The sequence below is a fragment of the Mustela nigripes genome, chromosome 8, assembly GCF_022355385.1.
Source record: "Mustela nigripes isolate SB6536 chromosome 8, MUSNIG.SB6536, whole genome shotgun sequence".
Classification (NCBI taxonomy): domain Eukaryota; kingdom Metazoa; phylum Chordata; class Mammalia; order Carnivora; family Mustelidae; genus Mustela; species Mustela nigripes.
In genome coordinates this window covers 52,143,956-52,171,552 of record NC_081564.1, presented here as the reverse complement: position 1 = coordinate 52,171,552, position 27,597 = coordinate 52,143,956, and the positions used below count along the sequence as shown (strand labels likewise).

Genomic DNA, 27,597 nt, shown 5'->3' with positions numbered 1-27,597 from the left:
ACTGTCCATCACATTGTTTGTTTCACAGGAAATTTGTAAACAAAAGCTGAAAACTTTTCTAGGCATTCTTCCCCTGCCACACATATTAGTGGGTGTCTGGTTTCAGGTATTACAAGACCTGTTTTCTTTACTGCTACCTGTTTTCTCTGTTAGGAGCTATGGGCACCTTCCTAGAGTGAGTTGTTTGTATCTGCTCCTGTTTGCAAGGCTAAATACCGCCTTTTCATCACTGTTCCATGGACCAAGTATTAAGACAGCGAGAAGCCTCTGTGTCAACACATCACAGATACAAACTATTCATTTTCTCATGACTACGTATCTTATTTAATCGGTAAATTATTAGCCTTAACTTCCATTCAGCATCTCTATGGGTTCTTAAATGTTACAGATTCTTACAATAGGCTTCTCATTTCCCTGGCACTTTAAGTGGTTTTGGTTTTTATTTTTGAAAACATAAAATTCGAGAATCAGAAAATGAAAGTCAGTCCCCTTAGTACAATTTCAGAAATCATAGTTGCTGACTCAGTCCTTACTAGGGTTGTTCCCCCTTCCCCCCCGGCCCCGGTCCCTACATTAAGAACAAGAATTCTTTATCTGAAATATGTCTCTGTGCCCTGACAAAGTGACTGCCTGTGAGGTACTTTTTCTCCGCAGCCTTGTTGATCCCGGCGGACGTTACTGTCAGAAGCAGCCTGTTTACATTAACTGCCCTTGTGGGATGGACCGTTTTCCTGAGCACAGTCCTGCACTCGCTCCGCAGCCTGTATGACATGGACTGGGAGACAAAACCTGAAAGGCACCAGGGAAGGCTCAGTAAGCTAGATGTGTGGTGAATAGAAGTGGAGGCATTCGGACACAAAGAAAGTGTTGGAAGAAGGGAGCTGAGCAGGAATGGGGCGTTTTGCCCACAGAGAGCAGCGAAAACACACGAAGAGAGAGTGGCTCTGACATGGGGTGGGGGAGGGGAGACTGTTCGCTGGTTCTGGAAGTGTATGTATTACTGTTGGGAAGCAGGCTCGTTTGTTAAACACTTCAACAGAAATGGAGCCTCCAGTCTCAGGGCACCAGCAAGCATGATTATTGCGTCTTCATTTTTTAAGTAAAAGGAGAAGATTTGAGAAAAATGAGGCTTCTTTGTCTCATAGGTCCTTTTCATTTTGCTGGAGTTTCCGTTCTTTACTGCAGTTTTGCTGATTTTCTGGTGGGCGTGGGACTCCATCCACAGTCATGGTGGTCACAAATATATTAAAGCAATTACATCTTGGGGCACCTGGGTGGCTCAGTGGGTTAAGCCTCTGCCTTTGGCTCAGGTCATGATCTCAGGGTCCTGGGATCGAGCCCCGCATCGTGCTCTCTGCTCGGCAGGGAGCCTGCTTCCCCCCTCCCTCTGTTTGCCTCTCTGCCTACTTGTGACTTCTCTGTCAAATAAATAAATAAAATCTTTTAAAAGAAAAAAAAAAGTAATTACATCCTCAGCATCAGGCGGCTTGTCATAGAATAGGTAGCATTTGTTATCTCTGGCTTGCTGTCTTTCCCAGAACGAGAGTCTCTTAATGGTCAGCAGCAACCCCCCAAAATCCAGTTCTCTGTATTTCTCATTCTGTCATTTTCGCATCTTTCTGATGGCCAGTTATGCCACTTCTTTAACTAGGTCCAGTTTAGAATACTTTCTTCTTCTTCTTCTTTCTTTTTTTTTTTTTAAATGTGGGCTCCACACCCAGCACAGAGCCCAGTGCAGGGCTGGAACTCGAGACCCGGAGGTCAAGACCTGAGCTGAGATCAAGAGTCACGTGCAGGGACGCCTGGGTGGCTCATTTGGTTAAGCGGCTGCCTTTGGTCCAGGTTGTGATCTCAAGGACCTGGCATCAAGTCCCACGTTCGGCTCCTGGCTCAGCCGAGAGCCTGCTGCTTCCTTCCACTCTGCCTGCTGCTCTCCCTGCTTGTGCTCTCCCTCTCTGTTAAATGAATAAATAAAATCTTAAAAAAAAAAAAAAAAAAAGAGTCAAGGGCATAACCGACTGAACCACCCAGGCGCCCATAGGATACTTTTGAATGGCTCATTTCTGGTGGAGTTACTCCAGGAGCTAATATTGTTCTTCTAAATAAAAAGGAATTCAAAATAGTGGCATGATGACATGCCTTTCCATTTGTGACAAGTGTATCTTTGTCACATCTGATGTTCATTGAACCTTTATCATGAGCCACTTACTGTGTTAAGCCATTTACTATGTTTTATCCCAATAACTCATACGGGTTTTATTGCCCTTGTATTGTAGAAGCAGGAGCGCCATGGAAGTATAAAAGTTATGATGTAACCAGAAGTTGCCCAGTAGGGGGGAAAGCCAGGATTTCAACTACAGAAGTTTTGGCCAGCAACTGTGCTGCAGAGGAAGCTGTGGAGGCAGAGTGTCAGAGGGGGCCACCCATGTGCTGAGCCTTGAGAACAGAACGTGCCTGGCCTCGAGGGTGTTCTCCCTTAGTTCTGCTTTCTTGTATCGAATGCAAGCTTTTCAGGAGTTGCCTTGCAACTTTTTCTTTTTAAATACCAATTTTTTTTAAGATTTTATTTATTTATTTGACAGAGAGAGAAGTCACAAGTAGGCGGAGAAGTGGGCAGAGAGAGGGGGGAGGCAGGCTCCCTGGCGAGCAGAGAGCCCGATATGGGGCTCGATCCCAAGACGCTGAGACCATGACCTCAGCCGAAGGCAGAGGCTTAACCCACTGAGCCACCCAGGTGTCCCTAAATACTGAATTTTTTAGACTAGATTTAGGTCCACAGCAAAATTGAGAAGACGGTACCCAGATATCCCACATACCTTGTACCTCTACCAAAGGGGTTATAATTGATTAACCTACATTGATTGATACATCGTGACCACCCCAAATCTGTCATTTACGTTAGGGTTCACTCTTAGTGTTGTCCATTCTGTGTTTGGCAAGTCTATCCACAATTATAACATCATACAGAGTGCTTTTTTTCACTGCCCTAAAAGTCCTCTCTGCTCTACCTTTTCATCCTTCCCTCTCCACTGATCCCTGAAAGCCACCGATCCTTCTACGATCTCCCTAGTTTTGCCTTCTCCAGATGTCCTGTAGTTGGAATCATACAATATGTAGCCTTTTCAGATTGGCTTCTTTCTCTTCTGTCACCTGCATTCAAGATTCCTTTGTATTGTTTTATGGTTTGATTACCTTGCTTTTTGTAGCTAAAGAATTTGGTGAAAATGTATCCCTGACCTTTATAACAACATTAGGACATGTGCGATTGGTTTTGATTCTGTGTCTCTGCTAGCTTTCCCATATCCAAATCCATGCAGTAAGTCAAGGTGGGTGTCAGGATTTGGACTGCCCTCCCCACCGCGCTTTGATAATACTGAGTACGCTCTGGGGTGCCTGGGTGGGTCAGTCAGTTGGGCGTCTGCCTTTGACTCAGGTCATTATCCTGGGGTCCTGGGATCGAGCCCCAGGTTGGTCTCCCTGCTTGGTGGGGAGCTGCTTCTCCCTCTCCCTCTGCTGCTCTGCCTGCTTGTGCTCTCTTGCTCTCTCTGTCAAATAAATAAATAAAATTAAAAAAAAAATACTCAGTCTGCTCTACATCATACGTTTAAGAAACCATTCGTGTTTCTGAACATGGAGTTTTAATCACTTCAGTTTTGGCCGAAAGGTTAAAAACTAAATCCCTTATAATCAAGGCACTTTTTTTCCCTAATGGAAACCACAGCTTGAGCAGCTGCTTGTATTATTGTTCCCTTCTGTGGTCCCACTGGTGTGTGGGAGTTTACTGTTAGGCTGTGGAAAAGGGAGCAAATAAGAAGCCAAGAATGGGGTCATGTTTCAATAGAGAAATAATGATGGAATGTTAAAATCCTTGAGTGTTTTCTTCCCCACACACACACTTTGGACATGCAGTTTAGCTCTCTTTTTCCTTTTTAAATACTTCCATAAGGCATGGGAAAGAAGCATATATCATAGGAAATGTAGTATTGAAAACTTCCGAGACCTCAGCTTTGACTCCATATCTGCTTCCTATCTTCCTGTAGGTCTAAACTCTGAAGCCTCTTGGCCGTGTACAGCCGTGTTTTGCCTTTCTGCATTGGGGTGCTCTTCCTTTTCTTTGTCTGGGTTAAAATTGTGTTTATCTGTGTCTAATGTTTTTTCCTTGTGTCAATTTCTACAGCCCATTTTCTTTTTAAAATCTGTTTCCCTATCTCCCTTTCTCATTTCTGTTCCCTGCCTCCCCCATTTTCTGTATCTTCCTCACTTTTTTATACAATATAATTTTGAATTCTACAAGTAAAAATTAAAGCCTGGGCAGCTGGCTGGCTCAGTCAGTAGAGCATGCAACTCTTGATCCTGGGTTCATGAGCCCCACATTGGGTGTAGAGCATACTAAAAAAAAAAAGAAAAGAAAAATTAAAGCTTTATTTTGCTATTCTTAATTTGTTATGTAGGTAAATAGATTATATTTCTCCAAAAGAATCCCACCTCAATTAAAGTTACTTTTTACTCCCTGGAAGCTTGATTTTTTTTTTTTTTTTAAGATTTTATTTATTTATTTGACAGAGATCACAAGTAGAGAGAGAGGCAGTCAGGGTGGGGGATGGGGGGTGAAGCAGGCTCCCTGCTGACCAGAGAGCCCCGATGATGCAGGGCTCAGTCCCAGAATCCTGAGATCATGACCTGAGCCGAAGGCAGAGGCTTTAACCCACTGAGCCACCCAGGCACCCCTTGATTTTTTTTTTTTTTTAACCTAGGTTTTTGATCCTTAATAGAAGCAGTTGCTTCATCCCATTGACAAGTATAATGCCAGAGATTAAAAAGAGTGGCTGGGTTCTCATTCCACAAAATGGGGTGAGTTATCAGTGACACTGTTTACCTTCCATAACCTTAATTATCCTTGAGTGAGGACCTATTCTACCATTTAACCAATTGCCAAGGTCATTTTGGGGGATTAAACAAAACAATCTGAATAGCCCTCCAAACTCTATCAAAGAAGAATTCATTGCATAAATAAATAGGGCATGATCCTTCTTTCTGCTATCTTTAGGATATTTTTTCAGCAACGCACAGGGCATAGCCAGCTCCTTGCCCTGTTGACTCATCCTGGGAGCTATGGGTAGTTTGGGGAAGCAGCCAAATAAAGTCGGGCTCAGGATGACAATGCATGAGGTACCATCCTGGGTTTACTGTTGACTTGCTGTGACCAAAGGCATAGTCCTTAATCTCAGCCAGCTTCCATTTCCTCATAGGTCAAGTCTCCAGTAATCCCCACCCCCTCATGGATTGTTGAGTGAGATAACGTGTGTGAGAGAGACTGGCTGGGAAGAGGCATTGTGAGATGGCTTGGGTCCCTTCTGGATTTTTCTCTTTTCTAGTTTTGTCTTTCCACCTCCTGTGTTGAGTCTCTTTCTGAAGAAGCTGGTCATTTAGGAGACATCTGGGTGGCTCAGTCAATTGAGCATCTGGCTCTTGGTTTCAGCTCAGGTCATGATCTCAGGGTTCTGGGCTCAAGCCCCACATTGAGCCCACTTCAGGCTTGCGTGCGCTCGCTCGGTCTCTCTCTCTCTCTTTCTGTGTCTCTCCCTCTCCCTGCCCATCCCCCTGCTCATGCTCTAAATAAACAGATAAAATCTTAAGAAGGAAGAAGCTGGTCATTTAGTATGTGATTGTCTCTTCTCATCGTTGCCAGGGCTGACATTTAACATACTCTGGCATTCAGAAAGCAGGCAGGACCTACCATCCTTTATTACATTTTCAGATTGAATGTATCTGTCAGGGCAGGAGTAGGAGCTCAGGATATTTCCTAACAGGAGGCTGTCAACAGTCTAGGTCTTCCGAGAGCTTGCTCATAACCCTTGTTTGAAAGGCTGTAAACAAGAGGCCTCCCACTAAACGTCATTGTTTCAGCTTAAGGGAGAAATTAAGCATTGCAAGAGCCTAGACCTTCTACCTAAATGGCTTGAACATTTCCTGAGGGATAGTGACCCACTTACATACGGCACCACCTAGATCAGTGATGTTAGAAGGCCTTGCTCAAACCACAGCCATGCCCTCCTCCTCTCACAAATGTAGAGTAGTCCCTGGGTTAGATGAGATTTTTATTTGAGCCAACCATTAAAAATTGGACATGTTTCCATAAAAATTCAGATTTCCTGCCTCTGGAAATCAGCAGGTGCTAGAGCTATCAGATTACCGTCTCCACCTTTTTATCAGTTTTACCAATTCACAAGACTTTTCTGGTCACGTAAGTGCTTGATTTTGAAACTCCAAAATATGTGTATTTCTCCTGCTCTTCAGAGCAAGCATTTATTAAGTGTCTAGGGTGGACTCCAACCTGTGCTGTCAGGAGACATATTTCTGCTATCAGGATGCTTGTTGGTCAACTAAGAAAACAGTACAAAAACAGGTGAAGTCGGTGGGAAATCACTGTGTGTTGGACTCTGGGAATAAATATGAGTGAAGATCAGCATTGGGCTGAGGTCATCAGGGGGAAATTGCATGGGTGACTGGGTTTGAGCTGGTGCTTAAATTTGTTCCCTCATTCGGAAGTCATTTATTAAGTACTTGCTGTGTGTCTTGAATGGTATTGAGCACTGGGAATTAAAAAAATGGTATTAGGCACATCCCCTGTTTCTTTAGAGAGTTTACTGTTTAGTGTCCAAACATAGACATCTAAGTAAATAAGGACAATAAAATATTTTATATGTTTGGATAAAAATCTGTCGACAGATAATGAGATCACTAAAGAGTATGGTCAACTACATACCTGAATTAAGATTTTTTTTTTAATAGAGTGGGTGATGAGTGAACTGATTCTGGATAAATAGAGTAGCTAAGCCAGGGAATAGGAGAAGCATTCCATATACTGAATTCAGGATGAGAAGAACCATAGTTCCCCATGGATCGGTCTAGATGGGTTTTAGCCCAGTGAGAAGAAAGTGAGGGCCAGATTTTGGACAGCCTGTGTATTCATTAAGAAGTGAAGTTTACTTGGATTTCATCTGACTCAGGTATTCAGTGCTTAGATTTGAACATGACTGCTGAAGGAGATGGAGAGCCACTAAAGTCAGAGGATGGAGGGGCATACATCCCAATCCATTCTTCATTGCCTCCATCCCAGCTGTAGGGCTCAATCACCAGACTCTCTTGCTCTTTGATTTCCAGATAAGTTCAGCCAGTGGATTGCTAGCCCCAACAGGAGATGAGCAGGAAGAGAATGAAGTCAAGGTCTTTAATTTTCTGGCCTCCTCCCTTGAAGGATCACCAGGAAACAGCCGTCTCTCCCCTTTTCAAGGCGGTCTTATTTACACCACTTTCTCCTTCCAGTAACTAGTCCATCCCCTTGTCCCAGCGGGCCTATGGTGGGGCTTCTCTGCTACTGTTCCTAGGTTATCACTGTGCTTCCCTGCAGTTCACCCACACCCTTAGCAATAGTCTCATTATAAATAAATCCTCTGCAAATCATCCTCACTTAAAATATGATTAGATTTTAATTTTAAGCAGTAGTGTAAGGAATAGTTTCCTAGAATGGAAGTCAGGGGGCAGATCAGCCCACTAGAAAGCTAGCCAAAGTGAGGGATGATGCAGTTGGGAACTTAGAGTAGTAGGAAATAGAAAGGAACTGATTGATAACAGGAAGTTGAATTAACATCAGTTAGATGTACGAGATTAGGGAAAGGGAGGGGTGGAGATGACCACCCAAAGTTCTCACTTGAATGGCTGCTTGGTTCAAGAAGTAAAAAGATGGGTTTGGTTTTGCATCTACCAATTTTTAGAGCTTTGTGGGAGAGCTGCTGGAGATAACACAGCAGGGATAGGGTAGCATTGATGTGGAATTCGGGTGGTCTGGCTGGAGAGAAGGTTTGTGTTGTCAGTCTTTAGTTGGTCCTTGGAGCCAGGATGATAGAGGGGTTCTCCCAGAAGAGATGAGAGGGTAGGAGAAGAAGTAGAATAAAGGAGGAAGATGGTCATGCCCAGAACTTAGAAAGGCAACGAAAGGACCCATACTTTTTTTTTTTTTTTTAAGATTTTTTCTTTATTTATCTGACAGAGATCACAAGTAGGCAGAGAGGCAGGCAGAGAGAGAGGAGGAAGCAGGCTACCTGCAGAGCAGAAAGCCCGATGCGGGGCTCGATCCCAGGACCCTGGGATCATGACCTGAGCCGAAGGCAGAGGCTTAACCCACTGAGCCATCCAGGTGCCCCAGGACCCATACTTTTGCAGAGACCGAGAAGGAAGCTTGAACGAAGGCAGAGAGGGAGAGAATCAGTATTGATTGCACAGGTGGTGGGGGAAACCCTTGCAGAAACCAAGTGGAGTGAGTTTATGGAGAGACTTAAAAACGAAGGCAGAAGAGCGTGATTGGGGCTAGAAATTGAAGGGCTGTTATACGCTTACTTATTAGCACTGAACACTTGAGTCAGATGAAATCCATTCAGGTTGTGTTTTAAGATGAGCAAAGTGATCCTGGACGGGTGGAAATGAGAATGGGCTTGACACCTAAACCTGTGATACCAGTAGGAAGTGATGAGGATCGAAGCCAGGAGAGTGGCAGGGAGGGCGGAGGGCAGAGTGATTGCAGGGGTCCAAAGGGTGAGTTAGGGGAGAATGAGTATAGGAGAAGAAAGATGAAGATGACCCCAAGATTTCCACATTAACTCGTCAGCAGCCACATTCAAACCTAAGACATTTAGGGGTTCCATCATATTTACAATAATAGTGCCCCAGAAAATTTCTGATAATTCTGAAGAAGCAACTGGCCAATTAGATACAATGAAAAATGCAGTTTTCCCATTTTCAAAAAAACAGGGAAACCATTTACATGGTATGAAGTAGAATGATGCCATTTTGAATCCAGATTTACTTAAGTTCAGGGATGGAGTTTCAGAGTTGAACTAATGGTCTGACTACTTTGTGTTGTATAATCTTAGGAGGAAAAATAAATAAAAATACCCACAGATAATTTATGGAAAAACTCACCGTATTTTGGCTAATGATTTCTTTCTGTTCTTTGGCTTTAATTCCTATTTTCTGTATTTACATGTTGAGCCTGTTGGGTTGATGTTTGTTCTTTCCTTCTCCCCCAGTTCATTTCTACAGCCACCTCCCTAAATCATCATAATTTTAGGAACTAACTAGGAACAATGTAGGAATTGGATTTTAGAATAGGATATACTGTGTTGTAGTAGTTTGAGTTTATGGGTTTTTTTTTTTAATGATGCTCAAGATTAAGGGAAATTTCAAAAATTGGTAATAAGAGAAAATAAATACAAATAAATAAATACATACAAATACATACATATAAATACAAATTTGTAAACTGAAAAGTTTACAAAACATGAAATATAAATTACTTATAATAAAAATGAGATCCACCTTTATAAGAAAAATGCAATTAAAATTCCAATAAAATACTATTTTTTAGTATATGAAATAACTGGACTGAATGCTACGGTTGTTTTGCAATGAGTGGCACTGTGCATGTGGAGATTGAATCAGATACTTCCTCTGGATGGATGGATGGACTAGAGAACAATAGCCCTGCCTCTAAGAAGAGATCTGAGGATAATATTGGGGAGGAGACTCCCTTTCCACCCGCTACCCTCTGGCACTCTGTGAATTTTTTGGCAATTGTTTATATTAAGTAATCTTTAAAACTCTTCCCCTCACTCCAGAAAGGGGAAGCGAAGTTGTTCATGAACACCAGCAGTTTTGGTGAAGGGTTTAGGTAAATGAGTTTTCCTACGTTGTTGGTGGAAGTGATCATTCGCATAAAGTTTTTAAAGGGCATGATATTGGTTGGTGCGGTTCATAATAAAAAGAAATGTTTAGGACACCTGGGTGGCTCAGTGGGTTAAGCCACTGCCTTCAGATCAGGTCATGATCTCAGGGTCCTGGGACCGAGTTCTGCATCAGGCTCTCTGCTCAGCAGGGAGCCTGCTTTCCTCTCTCTCTCTCTCTGCCTGTCTGCCTGTCTGCCTACTTGTGATCTCTCTCTGTTGAATAAATAAATAAAATCTTTTTTAAAAAAAAGTGCTTTATCTTTTTTTTTTTTTAAAGAATTTATTTATTTATTCGGCAAAGAGAAATTACAAGTAGGCAGAGAGGCAGGCAGAGAGAGGAGGGAAGCAGGCTTCCCACTAAGCAGAGAGCCCGATGTGGGACTTGATCCCGGGACCCTGAGATCATGACCTGAGCCGAAGGCAGAGGCTTTAACCCACTGAGCCACCCAGGCGCCCCAGAAGTATTTATCTTTTACTTGGCAATTCTACTTCTACATTTCAGCCCTCTGGATCCTCCAGCCCAGCCTGCATGCATAGGTATAGCCAGAAATTCAAGAGTAGATGTACTGTTAAGGTTGACCATAAGTGCAGATTCCTGCCCAGGTTTATTTGCTTCCTGAAAAATGGCAACTTGTTTATTTATTTTTTTTATCGTAAAAAAAGAAGTGCTCGTTTCTTTATATTTGGAAATAGCCCACTGGTTTTAAAGCCCTGTTATTTGAACCATTTAGAATATATTTCATTTGCACAGTGGATCTGAAAGCTTTTAAGGTAATGTTGGTGGCCTGGTTCTGAAAGGGGTAAAAGAAGAATGTATGCCTTCATTCATTCACTATTTAATAAGCACCTACTGTATGCCTCATGTGGGGCAGTGCTGGGGTGCCACACCAAATAACAGACATGGTCCTGGCATTTCAACATTCCAGGTTTCCTTTCTCTTAACCATTTCTGCTCATTTTTAGCTATTCTAAGGTTGCTTTGGTGTTCTGGTGCCATTTTTGTTGCTTTTGTTTTGTTTTCTCTTTTATCATTTTGCCCCAATTTATGCAGTGTATTTCTGTTCCCAGAAAGAGGGAAATGCCAGTAGCGTGTTGTTGTTCTCTTGAGTTATGGGCCCACAGATGAGTATTAGAGAGGCCTCAGCTCTCATTCCATTTCATTTTATTTACACACATAAAGTTGACCACGGCACTGAAAGGGCAGTGAATAGTAACACTTGAGATATAGAAGAAGACTTATCGCAGGCCGTGCTCGTTAGCAATAAGGGGGACCCAGGAAGCACGACTCACAGGGAGCCCCATCTTCAGCAGGGTCATGGAACTTATTTCCCACTGATCATTGGCCCTAACGTCCCAGCTAGTAACAAACATGACAGACCTGAATACGGCCACCTCTGACTTTCTCTGTTATTTCTACACATCTCAGCATTATTTCTCTCTTCTTAATTACTGTGTTTCCATTTTCATTTCCTACAGCGGACCTTGTTCCTCCAAGTAAAGGAGAAGGTGTGTAGCCTCATAGCATCCTACAGGTGCCTGAAACGTAGGTGCCTCTGGGAGGGGCCTCTTAGCTGTGCCTCACATCTCATCCCTTCTGAGGCCAATCACTGATTATCTTGAAGAACACACCATAGAAATGAATATTTTCTGGATGACAGTTACTTCTTGACAACATATAACTATGCAGTATAATTTTAGAAACGGATCGCGAAAATGGTGGCTAGTACCGATCTTTGCTTTTTAAATATTACTGTAAATTCAGGTAAGCTGTAATTGATGGGCATGTCATTGGTGTTGAGTTAGTTCCTGTGAGTTTCTTGGTTCTGGAGACAGAACAGTTCTCAAAATGGAGACATTTCCTGAAATCATCAAAGCTGTTGAAAAACAATGCAGTTTCCTCCCTCTCTAAGACCAGGCTTTGACAGTAACATCTCAGAACAGATGTTCGATGATCTCCAAATGTTTTTATTTGGTGGCACAAAGACTCTGTTATTCATGAAACGGTCCGTTAAAAAATTAGTTCCTTCATGGGGGGGGGGGGGGTTTGTGGGAATATGTGCTCTGTAAATCAATTTCACATTTTGGCAGGGAACTGGCTCTTCAACCCTTTAGATTGTCTCCAGGCCTGGCCTCTGACGGGCCATAGCAGTTCCAGGGAGTATAGTAACACAAGAGCTCAGCATCTTTCCCAGAGTACTTAAAGTTGACTCATCTGCGAGCGTCCTATTTCTTTTGTAAAAGAAAAGAAGCTAAGTAAAAATTCGTAGAAAACTGGTCTTAATACAGTGAGAGAATGCAGCCACGCATGTTTGGTGGTCGTTTGGACTATTCCAGTACAATCTACTTCTGCAGCTTACACTTTTTCATTATAGGCTCCTATTGAAAGGAAAAACTGCCATCCTAATATAACATGGGTCAGCTTAGGATGGTACCTTGCAAGGCATCTTCCAAGAGACGTCAGTGTAACTGTTTAAGAGTGTTGGGATAGGGGCACCTGGGTGGCTCGGTCATTAAGAGTCTGCCTTCAGCTCAGGTCATGATCCCAGGGTCCTAGGATTGAGCCCCATATCGGGCTCCCTGCTCAGCAGGAAGCCTGCTTCCCCCTCTCCCATTCCCCCTGCTTATATTCCCTCTCTGCTGTCTCTGTCACATAAATAAATGAAATCTTTATTTTATTTTATTTTATAAAATAAATAAATAAAATCTTTATTTTATTAACACCCATTGGGATATAAGGGACTGGTCATTGTCAGTCTGATGTCCTGTCCTCGTGCCACTACCCTCCATACTTTGCAGTCCTTCCAGTGGGACAGAGGTCAGCAAAGTGTGGGGCCCGAGGTCCAGATCTGACCTGCTGTCTGTTTTTGTACGTGAAGTTTGGTTGGGACACAGCTGTCCAGTTTTGATTCCAGATTGTCTGTGGCCAGTTTCAGGAGAGGTCACCAGAGGGGTAGTTGCAACTGAAACCATTTAGCGCATGAAACCTAAAATATTTACAGAACAAGGTTGCCAACCCAATGCTGTAGAAAGTCACATATATGCCATGACCCATTGTTGAGAACATTAAGATAGTTGGTGTATTTAGGGGGCGCCTGGCTTGCTCAAGTGGTGGAACATGTGACTCTTGATCTTGGGGTTATAAGTTTGAGCCCTACATTGGGGGTAGAGATGACTTAAAACTAAAATCTTGGAAAAAAAAACTTTAATATATTTAGATTTTGAAGGCATTTGTGGGATATAAGGAATGTAAAATATCATTAAACATATGGCTAGGACAGTGTCTAAAGTAATAATACATGTACACAAAGAAACATATAAACCAAAATCTTCCAGGGTAGTCCAGAGGAATTGTAGGGAAAAGAGGAAAGGTATGTTAGCTGACTGTTGGCTGTCCAATGAACAATTAAAACAATGAGTGAAAGGAATCTATTTTTCTGAGGTACAGTATGTTCAAACGTTAAAACATTTGGTCATAGTTGTTCCTTTCTTTTTCTTTTTCTTGCATCTGTGTGTGTTAATTGGTCTCAGAATATTTTCTTATAAGTGCTCCTAAGGTCTCCCTGTTTAGGTGGCAAACACCGATGAGACTAGAAATTTAGAATTTATTCAGCTGAGGGATGCCTTGGGCGGCTCAGTCCCTTGATCATCCAACTCTTGGTTTCGGCTCAGGGTCGTGAGATTGAGCCCCGAGTTGGGCTCTCCACTCAGTGGGAGTCTGCTTGAGAGTCTCTCCCTCTGCCCCTCTTTCTGCTCTCTCTCTCTATCTGATGTAAATAAATAAAATCTTTTTTAAAAAATTATTCAGCTGAACACTGACACGACAACCATACCAAAGATGATTATTCATTTGGTCCATAATCCAAAATATATTTGAGGCTACTGCTAGGCTAAGGTCACAAACACAATAGAAAAAGAACTAAAGAATTGCTTAAAGGTCAAGTCCCCAAATTGGCAGAGGAGAAAAATGGTGTTAAAGGGACAGTTACATCAGGAGTCCCAGGCTCTATTATACAAATCAGATTATCAGCAATCGTGTCAAACAGGGCGAGGAAAACAAAGGATGAGAGTCCTAAAGCTCTTATTTCATGAGAGGAAGCATCGTGTTTTGTCAGGAGATACCTTTTATTCCCCAAAAGGACTCTGTCACCCGAGAGGGGACTTGAACAGTATCTGTGATCACAGTTTTAAGGGAATGCAGAGATGTTCTGGACCCACACTGTCTAACACGGCAACGACTGGCCGCATGGGGCTGCTGAGTTCTTGTAACACGGCTGGTGTGAGGGGAGCTGTGCCATGGTGTAACACAGACACAGGATTTTCAAGACTTAATGCAAGAAGTAATAATAATAATAATAAAGACTTAATGTAAAAACAGAAGGTAAAATATCTCATTAACAGTTCTCTTATTTAGATGTATTGGTTTAAGTAAAACATTGAAATTAATTTCACCTCTTACTTACCTTTTTTTTGTAGCTGCTAGAAAATATATGATTGCATATGTGGCTCATGCTGTATGTTGGTGAAGCAGCACTGATTCTAAAGGGTCATGTCTTATGTGATACAGGGAAAGTGACTGCAGTGGCACACGGTTGCTCTATGAATGCATTTGTGACGGGATGGGGTGGAATTGAGTTCAGGCTTGTGCGCTCTCAAGTGATCTCAGCTCAGAGATCGAACATCTGCACACCACGTAATGACTATTGGACATACATGCAGATTCCCCCTGTCCTATTTCCCCCTTATTTAGAAAAATTAGAAAATTTTTCTAAAATACTGATCACAAATCTAAAGCAACATATTTCATACCTCTGGACAGATGATATCATTGGTAGGTTTTCATAAATTATACCTGGTTTAATGATGTTTGATTATGTTCGGGTTCCAAACCAGCAATTTCTTTTTTGAGTCTTCTAACAGAAAGTACAGATTAGTACAGAAACTGGAAATGTTGGGCAAAAATTGGTGTCTCTGTCAGGTGGTTCTGGACATTCTAACCAAGTGGACCTCTAAGTTTGAATTCTCACGGAAAACTACTTTTGTGTTCCTAAGGATCACATTCCAGTGTTCAAATACTGTCTGCTTCATCCTGGAAGATAACTTCAACTGCTTATTTAATCTCATCTATTCTTCTGGTCCCTAAAAAGTGTTACCTGAGGCTCTGTGCAGAATTCAGATAATGATTTTTAAGTAAACCATAGCACACCATTCCTTTCTTCCTCTGATGAATGAAAACATTCAGCTAATACTCAGAAACAGGCAAACCTTGTATATAGTCAGGCAACTCACTTTTATTTATAATTTTGAAAACCTGCAGTTACTTATGTGTTGGTTCATTGTTTGCGAGTCCTGGGACCAGAGCAATTTTCTGTCTTTTGTTCGGTGGACATTTATTAAGGGCCTATTGTATGTGAGGTATTATGCTTTTCTGCATTGAGACATGTTGAATTTGGGGCTGATGAGACTCGCAAGTATAAATATCCAATAGACTCCTAGACATATGTCTCTGGAGGTTAAAAGAAATTTAGATGACATCAGATGTATTTATTATATATTTATACAGCCATTTGCAGGAGAAATATCCAACTGTTTAACGTTGCTGATCTTCGAAGAAATGCAGATTACAGGCAAGAGATGCTTTTTTAGTACCCAGTGAATTATCTAACTTAAATCGTACTCACTGCAGGGGGCACCTGGGTGGCACAGTCATTAATCATCTGACTCTTGCTTTCACCTCAGGGCATGAAGTCAGGCCCTGCATCAGGCACCTAGCTCAGAGAGGAGACTCCAGAGTCTCTCTCTCCCTCTCCCTTTGCGCCTCCCCACACTCACTTGTGTGTTCTCTCTCTCTCTCAAATAAATAAATAAATCTTTAAGAAAAAAAAATGGAATACTCGCTTCTGGCAAGACTGTGGCCCAACTAAGATGCACATGGTAGAAATACAAATTGGTTTAGGTATTTTGGAAAGCGGGATAGCCTGGCATGTTCAACACAAAGAATTGTGTGGCGCCCTTGGCTTTAGTAATCCAGCACTAGAAACTTTATCTCACAAAAGCAAGCCAAAAAAGAGGAAAGAAAATCGTGTGCATCTTGAGAACAGGAAAGGAAGCTGAGGGTTGCTAGATGGTTAGTTGTGCTAAATACTGAAAATCCTCGCTGTTGATCCTCATGGAAGCCCTTTGAAGTGTCCCCATGTTGTGGGTGAGGAAACAAAGCTCAGACGGATTAACCATGTGTCAGTGGCCGAGTTGGCACTTACGTCAGTCTTACCCTAACTCAGACTCATTGTGTAAGAACAGAAAAATAGTTAAATCCCTTATGAAATGGGATGCAAGCATTCTAAGTAAGTGTAGTCATGTTGGGGGGATGTCGGAAAATGTAGAGAGGAATGGAGATGAAACTGGAGATTTGCCATAATTATTACGAATTTGTACAAGGACTGAGTAGAATAGAGACATATGAAAGTTTGATTTGTTCTCATGGCAGAATCTGTTAAAGTGGTACGGATAATTGCTATAATTTCTTAAAATTTTTAAGAATTCTGTTGTTTTTTGTGAACAGGGTATAATCTAACATTTTATACAATATTTTCGAATGTTTTATTCGTACTCCTCCCTATCTCTAAAGGTATATGACCTGTCGTATCTAGGTATGTTCACTACATTGTCCTCATCGCCCGCCCCGTAACTCCTGAAAACCTCCCTTTGGAGTCCATCACCAGCGAAATCCCTATGTCCTTAAGGTGTCCTCTGACATTACTTTCATCTTGTTGAACCCTGACCTGGGGATGCCCTGAAAACACCACTTCCCTGAAGCCCTCTCTGGTGGCAGCTCCATTTTTTGCCCCAAAGTTGAGGAGCTGGGTTCTTCATTGCTCCCGTGACCATTCCACTTTTCCCCTCCCTAGAAACTCTCAGCTTTCTCCTCCTGTCCTCAGACTCTCACCCGCTATCCCGTTGTTGCTCCTGTCATCTACCACGTGTAGGGTCCCTCCTTCATTGCTCCATAATCCTCACTCCTGGCTCACTGCCTCTCTTTTCACCATTCCTTCTCCCCTCATTCTTGGGGAGTTCAGTGCATATGTATATGATCCTTTTAAAACCCCTGGCCTTGGGGCACCTGGGTGGCTCAGTGGGTTAAAGCCTCTGCCTTCAGCTCAGGTCATGATCCCAGGGTCCTGGGATCAAGCCCCACGTCGGGCTCTCTGCTCAGCGGGGAGCCTGCTTTCTCCTCTCTCTCTGCCTGCCTCTCTGCCTACTTGTGATTTCTCTCTGTGTGTCAAGTAAATAAAATATTTAAATAAAAATAAAAAATAAAAATAAAACCCCTGGCCTCTTAGATCCTTCAGCTTCTCATCACCTCAACCTTTACCTCCCATGGTTGCCCCCTAGACTGTGTCATCACCGACCACGACATGCTTCCATTGTCTCAAAGTGCACACCTGCTTCTCTGACCATTCCTCTGCCTGGCTCTTGAGCTCCCTCCCTCCAGAAATCCTGCCCCATCAGAACCCACTATCCATTGACTCCATTACTTTCCACCCTCATTCCTCCCTCCCAAGAGGTTGTGTCCAGCGCAGGTGCCACAGACAGTGATTCTGTTCTCTCTTGCATACATCCGGGCTCCTCTGCCCTTCCTTCACGTCTCGTGAAGGCAGTTTTACAGTCCTGGCTGGACCCAAATCTCTGTCTGCTCTGTGCCAGCCCCTCTGCGTTGCCCATTGGCTGGAGGAAAACATACAACTCTACTGTTGGGTTTCGCTTCTAATTCATGACTGTAAACCTCAGGTGAGAACTTACGGCTGTCCGGCAGTCATGATGTGTCCTTCACTCTCAGTGGACTTTTCTGTGGTCTTCTCTTTTCTCAGCCCTCCCATAGCTCATCGCTCCATCTTATTCTCAACAGATGCCTTTCTTCTAGGGAGCTTCCACCGCTCCCACTGAGCTCTCACAGGTGACCTCCTGCTGAGGGCCAACCCTTCCACTCCCATGTCCCCTCTGCCTATCCCGGGACATGCTCCTGAAAATTCCATCCTCATGGTCTTGTCCCTCCCTTGGCCATTCCCATAAGCATCCACCACATTAAAGATCCAATCCCACGTGCTTCCTTCAGCTACCACACCATGTCTCTTGTCCCCTTCACAGGCAAATGCCCCAAACGTCCCCTGCTGTCCATTCCTGTTACTCCCACTTCTCCCTTCTCAGCCTCTGTTAAATCCAGCTCAGGCAGGCTTGACCTCAACCATTCCACTGCTTAAGTGAAGTTGCTAAACCTGACAGTTGTCAGGCCTCATCTCTCTCGCTCCTTGAAGTGCTCAGCTGGCTTCTAGAATGCACCCCTTCTGGATTTGCCTCTCACTCCCCTAGCCAGTCCTTCTTAGTCTCCTGGGACCCAAGCCTTAGACCTCTTCTCTGGCTGCACTTAAGCCCATGCCCATCATCACCAGGTGCCGTGGCTTTGAAGATCATCTAGGTACTGATGACTCCTAGGCTCTCTCAGCCAGACTTCTCTCTGAGCTCCACACGTTTATGTTCCTCTACGAGCTTTGGGGATATCTCTGTTTGCCTGCCTAGCAGATGTCTCAGACTGAACTCCGGATTCTACCCCCACCCTTCCAAACCTGCTTCCTTCAGCTGCTCAGGCCAAATTCTCACCTTTTCCAGCCCCCTGCCATCTCACAGCTGGACGATTGCAGGACCGCCTCACTGCTCTCTGCCTCTACACCTTGTAACTGCACAGTGTGTTCTCAAAACAGCAGCCAGAGTGGTCCTTCTCTAACGTTGGTTAGATCACTTCCTCGTGCATCCCCCCGGCAGCTCTCCATCCCACTCAGATAGAGCTACAAGTCTTCAAAGCTGTACGTAATCTGAACACCTGTTATTTTTCAGACTTTATTTCTCTTCCCTCTTCCCTTGTACTCAGCCCACTCTAGCCATACTGGTAGTGTGCCAAGCAGGCAGCCACCCACCCATCCACCTGCAGCTCTTTGCCTAGATTTTGGGCTATGATTCGAATTCATAGAACACACCTCCCAGTGGTGTCACAGCTCACCTTCTCAGCCATACCTCCTCTGGCCACCCTGCCCTCTGTCCCCCTTGCCCAGCCCTATTAACCACATTTCTCACCCCCGACCTATTACATACCCTAGTCATTTATCCTATTTACTATTGTCTCCTGCTACCATGTAAGATTCAGAAGGATAGAGATTTTTATCTGGCCTATTTATTGACTTTTCTCTCCAGCATCTAGGATAATGCCTCCACCTAACAGATGGTGAAAAAACGTCCTGAGAATATGAATGAAAGTTTATTTCCGCCCAATGCCCCATAGACGCATGCTGAGAGATTGGCCTCATTATAGCTTTTAATTCCTTTTCAAGTTTCTCAAGTGTTAGATTGTAAGCAGCCTTCAGAAAATGACTACCAAGAAACACTGTCTTTGGCTTGAGTACATACGGTCTTTTATCCTAAGCTGTGAACAACTCCTCTAGAATGGAGCAGAAGTGTCATCAATATTGAAAGTATATAAACAGCCATAGATGCTTGAAATTTTTAGGAATATGTTCAAAGGTCTTCACAAATCCCCCAAATTATGGATACTGTGATGGTATATTCTTCTCTCATGAACTTCCCACAGAACAATAAAAAGGAAAGAAGGAAGCCACATGTGGTTCCAGATGCCACCTGGCTCGTGGCCAGCCTCACTCATCAGAAGGAGGCTCACCCCGTGGCCCAGCATCGCTCTGCTCAGGGTTTTTGTGCTTGTGCAGAGCAACACCCCACATTACAGCCGCTCACGAGCTTTCGGCGTAGCCCGCATATTGTTGAAACCAAGGATATCAATTCTGTGAGAGCCCAAAGGTTCACTGTACTATTTTATCCTACCTGTAAGAGTTTTACATACTCATTTTTTAAACAGTGAGCTCCCCCAGGCCACTCGGCCTTCATTTCAGAAGATCACCTGTGTGGGTGTTAATTACCGCTAAATGCCAAGGTGATTCCTGGGAAAAACAAAATGAGCCATCATTTGTAACAGAGTAGGTTTTCGCTTTGAGACCCAATTACAGACAGGCATCCATTCCGTTTGATTTTGGTCATGGGGTAACAAACTCTTGGTGTGAACAACAAATGAAAAAGAAACGGTTTGTAATTATTTTTCCATCTGTAAGCTGATTCTTTGATACATATTCTCGTTGAAGAAAACCTTCTGCCATGGTAACTTTTCCCCCCAAGGATAATGATCAGGAGTCTTTGACAAAGAAGAGTGGGAGTAAAGGAAGGGGGGATGCTGTCGCCACGGTGACAGCTGTCTAGCGTAAACATCTCACACCTCTTCCGTTTATCGTGTGTTTTAGGGCAATTCAAGCTGCTGGAACAAGACCGAGATATAAAGGAGCCAGTGCAATATTTCAACAGTGTGGAGGAGGTGGCTAAAGCGTTTCCTGAACGTGTGTACGTCATGGAGGAAATAACATTCAACGTGAAGGTAGTTCTCGAAGAACCAAATATTTATCCTCACTGAAATAATTTAACTTTCAGGTCATTACGGGCACAGTGTGTTCCCCTCTGTGCCTCGTAGGAGAGTTCCATCCTCCTCATGGATTCGTGTCAGTGGCCAAAACAGATCTTTTTAAGAACCGCGTGAGCTCTAGCTGACCTGATTCTCCAACAGGTTACAATGATAACATGATCTCTGGCTTGAACAACTGTCAAGGCAGATCGAAAGATCTTTCTTTCTTTTCTTTTCCTTTCTTTTCTTTTCTTTTTTAATTTGGACTTTATTCTCTAACATGTCCTGGTTGTTTGACCGGCTCTTCTGTGAGCTGGATGCTTCACTTATGGGAACAAGCAAAAGGCGTATGACACGACGAGTACCGAACACTTAAAGAAAAAGAGAGAAGGTTCCAGAGTACTCCCCGACGTCCACTCATATTCGTTCCATCCTTTGCAGACTGTCTCTGTCGGTACACACAGGGAAGATTGATGTGTAGAGTGTGGCCTCGTAGGTATTTATTGATCTTTGTCCCTCAGAGAAAAGCTAAATAGTGTTTACTGTGCTGTATTCATTTTGCATTCTTAAAGGGACAGTTCTGTCCCTGGCTACGGAGTGCGTGAGCTCCTTCGACTAGACTCGCTGTTGAAGAGGGACTACCCGGGGAAGCGGTGTCACCGAGGCCCCACCTTTTTGCCTGTGAATCCATTGTTTTCTCCAGCAACACCCACAGTGATGCCACATCAGTCTCGAAAGTGTTCCCATCGAAACCATTAACCTCCTTTCAGCAGGAAGTCCGACTAAGTCACGTTCTCTAAACATTTCAATATTTGGGGGGCAAGATGCCTGTTTGTTAGAAATCATGCTCTATGTGAAAAACAGACTGTGGGGTATCTTAGTCCAAGAATGCAGCAGTGTCTTTGTGGATGAGTCACTCCACCCACACGCCTCAGGAAAGGGGGAAACATGCCCAAGATGGCTTCCTTACTGGAGCAGTGCTTCTGCCCATTTGATCGGCCAAGCCAAGTCGTCCTTCCAGTCCGTTCTAAAATAGAGCGGCTGTCATCTACTTTATTTGGTCTTAGGAGTAAAATGGGTCCATTTTGTGTCCTGTCAAATTCTTTACTACCTAAATTATGCTGGTACTCAAAAATATTTATAACTTGTAAGCCCTTCAGTGACTTAGTCTGTGAGTCCTCAAGGCAACTTGAACTTACCTTGAGGATTTGTGAAAACATGTTCATTTTTAAATGTACCAAGAGTCGTTGGTCAGAAGCTAATCAAATCCTGTTTGATTCTTGTTTTGATATGATTGAAATCTTTCCTTAAAGCTTCTATTTTATTTTTTTTTTAAGATTTTATTTATTTATTTGACAGAGAGAAATCACAAGTAGATGGAGAGGCAGGCAGAGAGAGAGGGAAGCAGGCTCCCTGCTGAGCAGAGAGCCCGATGCGGGACTCGATCCCAGGACCCTGAGATCATGACCTGAGCCGAAGGCAGCAGCTTAACCCACTGAGCCACCCAGGCGCCCCAAAGCTTCTATTTTAAATTTCCTAAATGGAAAAAAAAAAAATTGTTTGGAAAGGAAAGTCCATACTTCTTAAAAACTGTTTTTTTGAAAACCTTGCATTTGCTGGTGAATCATGAGAAAGTAATCATAAAAATTTTTTGATTTTTTAAGATTTTGTCAAGTATTAAAATTTAAGTCTTTTGTGGCATATTGTACTTGTGAAAGATTTTTTTAAATGCCTCTAGCAGCTGTTTTGTGTGTGAATTTGTATGAACATCAGCAGCGATTGGAACAATAATCTTGAAATCAATAAGGTTTGATGGGCTTTTTTTTCTTTAATTTTTTTGTGTGTTCCAAGATTCATTGTTTATGCCACAATTGACTTTATTTATTTAAACATACATAATAGAGGTGCCATTTAAAAAATTCAGCACAGCAGTGTGAATGTATTTAACACTATTGACCTGTACACTTTAAAATGGTTAAGATGATAAATTTTATGTTATGTATATATTACCACAATTTTTCTAAAAAAGCCAAAAAAAAGTTCAAAGGCACAGACAAATGGGTATGTATGGATTACAAATTTTACAGCATCCATAGAGCAGTCTGGACTTGGGTTGAGTTCATGTGCTATGCATACATAAATATTTACTACTTCTTGTCTATTACTTATAAAGTTTTAAGATGCTATCACATCTATCCGGCATTAATCATTTAAGACATCGTTCGATTATATTCAAAGAAGAATTGATCAAGGAACCTCAGGAAATTTCCACAAAGAAATACACAAAAATCTGTGCCTAGTGAATAAACACCCAAGTAAATAAATAACCAGGGAGGTTATTTATATAAATAAGTAAATACAAGTAAATACAAGTAAATAAAAATAAAATAAAACATGTAAATAAAAAATAAATAAAATATAATAAAATAATAGTAAATAATAAAATAATAATAAAAACAAGTAAATACAAGTAAATAAAAAACCAGGGAGGTTTATGGCAAAGATGTCTGGGTACTACCTGACCACCCCCCACCAAACACAGTGTTGGTCATGGTTTATAAGAATTGATCGTAATGTGCATGTGTGCAGTGCTTAATGGGAGAGCTAAGTGGTGTACTTGGTTACTGCTTTGCCTGGAGAGGGAGAAAAAGAATAAGAAACAGTACAGCAGGGGTGCCTGGCTGGCTCAGTTGGTAGAACATGGGACAGTTGAAGGCCTGTACTGGGCATAGAACTTACTTAAAAAAACACAACAGTACCCCATTCTCATAAATATAGCTATTATAAATAGTATTAAATATTATATAAATATAGATATTATCCAGAAAGCAATTTTTTAAGTGATAGCAGAATTCAAACCTCCTTGCAAAACTCCACCCTCTACTCTCCGTTTTAAATAGAGCTTAAATTAGACCAAGAGGATAAAAAACTAAATGACTTGCAGCTAAGAGTTGGCAGCTAACAGGCTTCTTAGGAGTCAAAAGGCACAATTATTATTTGAAATAAGGAAATATATATATGAAGTCATACATACTTATAATAACAAATAGAAATGAAATGTAGTAACGGCATGGAATAGAACAGAGGTGTTGAAAGATTGGGAACTCTATAGTGATTGTTACTTTCAAGACTGTAGCAGAATTTTATCTAAAATTTAATGGATAGGATTAATATTATTCACCAACTTATTTAAAATTAAGTCATTCCTGGGGCACCTGGCTGGCTGAGTTGGTGGAGTGTGTGACTCTTGATGGGGTCATGAATTCGAGCCCCATGTTAGGTGAAAAGATTACATTTTAAAACATTAAAAATAAGCCATTCCTTTTATTTTGCAGTTAAATGTCTTTAAGAGGCCTTGATGTGTTTGAAATTATCTGCCTGATTGGCCCATCATTGATGAACTTGCATGAAGTGAATTAATATATGTTAAATGTTTAATTCTTTAACCAGCAAATACATTTTAAGCACCTCCTGTATGTCTGGCCACTGGGAATAAATAGTGAATATGCAAACCCTGGAGGTTGTGTCCGTTGAAGTGGCAGACAATAAATATACAGGTACAAATACTACGTCCAAATAAAGAGATCAAGGAGACAGTTGGGTGTACACGTTTGGAGCTTGGCGCAAGGGATGGGCTTATATGTTTGGGGCTCATCAGCTCCTAGATGGTATTTGAAGTCACAGAGCTAGTTGAGCTCATATACGTCTGTGGTTCTCAGTCAGGCGTGATTTTTTTTTTTTCCTCCCAGGGACATTTGACAATGTCAGGTTACAATTTTGATTGCTACAGCTTATAGAAGAGTGAGTGCTACCGGTTTCTAGTGAGTTGAGGACAAGGATGCTGCTGAAAATCCTGTAGTACACAGGACCAGCCCTGCATCAAAGAAGGATCTGGCCAAAAATGTCAGTAGTGCCAAAGCTGAGAAACTCTGACCTGGACACTATATAAAGAAGGGAGGAGACCAAGGACTAAGCCCCGGAACACCCCAGCATTGGGGTCCAAGAGAGATTACAGGCAGTAACAGCAAGTTAGAAAGATGATGGGGCATGTTGGATAGATGTTCCAGAAGCCAAATGGCTTTAAAAAGTGTTTCGAAGAAGAATGGACAACAGTGTCAAATGCTACTTGCTGATTAAAATAGAGGCGGACTGGAAACTAGCCATAAAGTTCAGCAGAATGGAAGCCTTGTTAGCCTCGATAGGAAGAAAATAATAATCAGCTCAGAGACCTAGAAAGTTAAGTTTACCAGGGAGGTATAATAGGATGTTCACTGAGTTTCGTCAAGGTATGCATTTCAAGTGAGGTTACTCAGCACCAGTTTTTTTCTTCCAGCCATCTTTGGCTTCCTGGATGGAGAGACAGAGTAAACAGAGCCTTAGGTTTAATCGGAGCTGGGACTCTACTTCGGGAGTGTAACAGAAGTGAGCAAAGGTGTAGATGGAGTGTGCCCTAGAGTGACAGATCGTGAGCCTACAGCCGTAGACTCCTCACTGAATAAAGAAGTGTGAATACAAGAATTGTAACCCCCTGTAAAAACTAGGGATCTTAACGGGGTTAAGGAACTTTTGAAGTGGTGAAGAAAGTGATGTGTAAAGTGGGAGTGGTGGTAGTGCATAAAATGCTTGAAATTGAACTTTAGGCAATATACAGGAAATGACAGGAGTAGCTTTTTTTTTTTTTTTTTTCAAATCTAAGTATGTCCCGGGCACCTGCCTGGCTCAGTCGGGGGCAAGTGCGACTCTCGATCTCGGGGTTGTGAGTTTGAGCCCCATGTTGGGTGTAGAGATTACTTAAATAAATAAACTTTAAAAAAAATAGATGAAAACAAGTCTAAGTAGGTCCATTTGAGTGGGCAGCTAAGGTGGTAGGAACAGAAAATGGGAGATGAGATGGTCAAGGAAATGAAAGAATTTGTGCACAGCTAGCCTCCTGCTCATCATTTGTGTGCATTGGCTCCAGTCCCTTCTAAGCCAGTGGCATTCGATATTGTTAAGACAGCAATCACCTGCTTCTTTCACATTGTCTCCTTTATCCATCCAGGTTTTGGTTTCCATGGTGATAGTTCTTCTTCTTCTTCTTTTTTTTAACCTGCTTACTGCATTTTTTTAAAAGATTTATTTATTTATTTGGGGGAGAGAGAGAGAGCACGTGAGCATGGAGAGGGGAAGGGCAGAGGGAGAGAGAATTTCAAGCAGACTCTCCTCTGGGCATCGACCCCCACATGGGCCTGATTCTCGCAACCCTGCAAATGCAGCCTGCGCTGAAATCAAAGGTGGGACACCCGACCAGCTGAAATCAAAAGTGGATGATGTGGTGGTTGAAATCACCCAACCACCCAGGCATTTTTGTTTTTAACTATAACAGGCATTTTCTTTCTTAATGATTTGTTTTAATTTTTCATCAGCCATCGCTGTCATCACACTTACTTCCAGAGTCAGAAGCTGTCCTGTGTCAGTTGGCTAACCCCAACTAAAGACTCATTCCTCTACCTTCTAATAAGAAAAATATAGTCACACAAACAGTTTTCAGGCATGCACCTTCCTTTAAACAAGCTCCTGTGATCTAAAGAGCATATTAGACTGTGTAGTGTAGCTCAGACTCTGAATTTGGAGCTGAGTCCACACCCCAAGTCCAGGTATTGGGCTGTGACCACAGAAAGGTCACATGGCCCCTTGAGTCTGGGGGTCATCATCTGCAAAACAAGGATGACTCTATCCTCCTCAGAGACTTTTCATGAGAATTAAATGAAATAATGCACTACAGCACTTTGCAAGTGCCTAGTATAGGAGTTGGCAAACTATACCCTTGGGTAAGGCACTGTATTGCAAATAAAGTTTTATTGGGACACAGCCACCCCATGCATGGGAATGTGCCAGGGTGGTGGCTGCTTCACAATACAATAGTAGGATTGAGTCGTTGCAGCAGAGATCATATGGCACACAAGCCTAAAATTATTACTGTCTGGCCCTGTAAGAAAAAGTTTGCCAACCTCTGATTCAGAACATAAAATCATACTAAATTAAGTTTCACATAAAATTTAAAAATCCCACCACAGATTATTTCACTTACTCTTTATTTAGTTCTTTGTACCCTGGAACTTGATATTAAAAACTCGGTACCTAGTAACTGTTGTTGTTGCTGTTTCAAAGTACCCCTTCACCTCAGATACTTTTTTGGAAACGTATTATACTGGTACCCAGTGAATTATTTCAAACGTCTTCCAGCCTTTTGAACTAAGCCCAATAATAGTGAGAAATTTTCCCACACATCTACTTTCTGCCACCAAAATAATGACTAACAAATTACGCCCTGATTTCACTTCGGTCCTTCCGGAGACGTAAGCAGAGGAAAGAAAAGATGGCCTTCAATTTGGCATTGGCTAACCTGCCACCCTTGGTAAGCACGTAAGAGGCCTTCTGACTTCACGGCTCTCGCCCAAAAGCTTTCTACATTAAAATTAGTGCTCTCGAGTCACAGAGAGTCCAAATACCCTGATCTCGATGCTAGAATGTTGCTATTTTCATTTCAGCTAGTGAGGTCCAAGGTTTCAGCTGTTCCAGCATAGATTTTCCCCAGTGGCAAAATAACAAGTTTGCATTGTCTCAACTGGGGGAAATGCCTCACAGGGGAATAGTGAGATTTCAGACAGACTGGGAGTGTAGTCACCGCTTCTGCCCACAGATACCTCTCCAGAACCATTACCATGTGGTCTAGGGCAAGAGCTGAGCCGACATTCCTGTCACCTGCATATCAGCTCGTGATTACTGGGTTTGGCACCTGTTTTTGGCAGGGGTGGCAGTGTCTAGCAGCAGAGCTATCCCAGTGGGAGAAGGATTGCAGTGTTGTCTTTTTTTAATGGGGGGGGGGGGGAGAAATCCTGTAAGATTCAGAGAATTTGAATGATAACTGACCTTCTCGATACTGGGAAACATGACGGAGAGTAAAATGAAATATTATAAATAATCCAGCACAACAAAGGAAGTTTATCGACAAGAGTTTTTATAATCATCTCATTTTAGATCTGGAAAGGCCCTTAGACACCGCTGAGCCCTACTCCTTCTTTTGACAAATAGGAAAACTAAGAAACAGATGTTAGCTGACTTCATTGATTCACACGAAGCCACAAAACTACTTAGCAGCAAAAGCTGGGTGTTCTGATTCAATCGGTCATCTTTGTGCTCCCTTGAATGCCATTTGTGGATTGAGCTAAGGCTCATGATTGTGATCGGAATATCCTTTCATAGTGACACTGTAGCTTGTACAGTTAATTCATTTTCTTATCTAAAAATCTAAATAAATGTGTCCTGT

The 27,597-nt window shown here is 42.4% G+C and overlaps 1 protein-coding gene across 2 annotated transcripts in view; it reads left to right on the top strand.

Annotated features, from left to right (window-relative positions):
- GAREM1 (GRB2 associated regulator of MAPK1 subtype 1) overlaps positions 1-27,597 on the top strand; it is a 206,213-nt gene that overhangs the window by 141,778 nt on the left and 36,838 nt on the right. For both annotated transcript variants that reach the window (XM_059409418.1, XM_059409417.1), the window contains exon 3: positions 20,134-20,264. In XM_059409418.1, coding sequence (XP_059265401.1) covers positions 20,134-20,264 — 131 coding nt within the window. The remainder of the gene's footprint in view (positions 1-20,133; positions 20,265-27,597) is intronic.